Source organism: Ipomoea triloba, chromosome 9, assembly GCF_003576645.1.
Source record: "Ipomoea triloba cultivar NCNSP0323 chromosome 9, ASM357664v1".
NCBI classification, from domain to species: Eukaryota; Viridiplantae; Streptophyta; class Magnoliopsida; order Solanales; family Convolvulaceae; genus Ipomoea; species Ipomoea triloba.
In genome coordinates this window covers 3,226,401-3,227,955 of record NC_044924.1, presented here as the reverse complement: position 1 = coordinate 3,227,955, position 1,555 = coordinate 3,226,401, and the positions used below count along the sequence as shown (strand labels likewise).

The window sequence follows — 1,555 nt, the reverse complement described above, 5'->3', positions numbered from 1 at the left end:
TTCTTCAGCTCGCCCAGCTCTCTGCAACTCTATCTCAACCCTAAGTGTTACACTCACTTGTAAACAACAACCGAAATGAAATGCTCCGAACGGTGTGTTCCCTTTGTACGGTTGCTTGAGATTGAGAGAAGAAAAAGAAAAGTTGTGGCCGGAAATAATATGTTAGCTCGCCGGAGAAGAAGAGAGAAGCGTGAAATGACTAAAATATTCTCATTATTTTAGGGTTTTGGACTTTCCGGTAATATTTGGCCGCCAATTTGGCCGGAGTGACCAAAATAGATAAAAATTGAATAGTCCTGGTATGCAATTAACAGTTTTGAAAGTCGTAGACTGAAATTAACAGGACCTCTATAGTCAGTAGACCAAAATGACAATTTTCTCTCAAGATTATTATATTCAAGAATATGATCATATTATTCATAATTTATGGATGGATATGATGGAGATGTCTCCATCGTCATCAATTTGTCTCCTTTTCACTATCTGAGCACGAAGTATTGTTGGCGTTACTTTTTTATTTTTTATTTTTTCATTTTAACATAATAACCAATAAGCTTGTATCATCAGTTCATCACTTTCATACTATGTAAACATTAAAAAATATATAAAATAGAAAAAGGTAATAATCACACGATATTACTGCACGTGGATTTAGAATAAGTGTCTCTTCAGTAAATAAAAAAATCATTTATTTTTTAAAATAGAAAATCAAAATTGAAAAAATAAAATATCTCAAGTTCATGTTATTTCATTCTCCAAACTGAAAAAATGAAAACTAATTTTTTTTTTTTTACTTCTACTTGTTTATTTCCAATTCTCCAACTTTTTTGTTTTACTTAGAGAATACAAATTTTAAAAAAATAAAAAATGAAAAGAAAAGAACAAAAAAGAAGAAGATATTTTCATTTTCCAAACAGAGCTGATGAAAGAAAGCTAGCTAGCCAGCTGGCGCATATAGTTCCCTGGAATGATCTCTACCATCGCTTTTCAAATAAATAAATAAATGCAACAAAGGTGATATAACATATTTGCTGATATTGCATGTTCTGATTAATTAAAAAAAAAAGTGAATTATAATTTTATTTCTTTTTTGATAAAATTGGGACAAATTTTATTCCATGAAAGTATTATTATTATTATTATTTTTTTTTTTGGAAATACAAAGAGGGGGGAATACCCAAGGCTGAAAGACAACAAAAAATTGAAAGGAAACAGCCTATGTCATCTCACAAATGAGACACGGAAACACGGCCCCAACTTGGTCATTACAGACTAAGTTCTCGCAACCAGTCGGGGGAGAAGCAAAAAACAGTCTATCCGCCCTGCAATCCACAGCCAGGGAGGCCAAAAAATCTGCAACAGAGTTCTGTTCGCGTAAGATGTGCACCAGGGCCACATGAGGATTACTTCTAAGCAATGAAATCCACTGCATGTTCCAGTTACTTCTCTGAACGTAGCTCCCAGTGTCCTCAGTGAGGGTCACAACCATCTCCTTGCAGTCACTTTGTATTTCAACACTATCAAAACCCTTTGTAGCAGCCCACTGAGCACCCAT

At 33.9% G+C, this 1,555-nt stretch overlaps 1 protein-coding gene across 1 annotated transcript; it reads right to left on the bottom strand.

Moving 5' to 3' along the window:
- Nucleotides 1–1,216: 1,216 nt before the first annotated feature.
- LOC116029106 lies at nucleotides 1,217–1,555 on the bottom strand. The gene has a single exon (XM_031271002.1). The coding sequence runs from the start codon at nucleotides 1,553–1,555 to the stop codon at nucleotides 1,217–1,219; it is 339 nt and encodes a 112-aa protein (XP_031126862.1).

What these genes read in the sequence shown, in the direction of transcription:
- LOC116029106 (XM_031271002.1), bottom strand. Translation starts at nt 1,555, where the DNA reads ATGGGTGCTCAGTGGGCTGCTACAAAGGGTTTTGATAGTGTTGAAATA.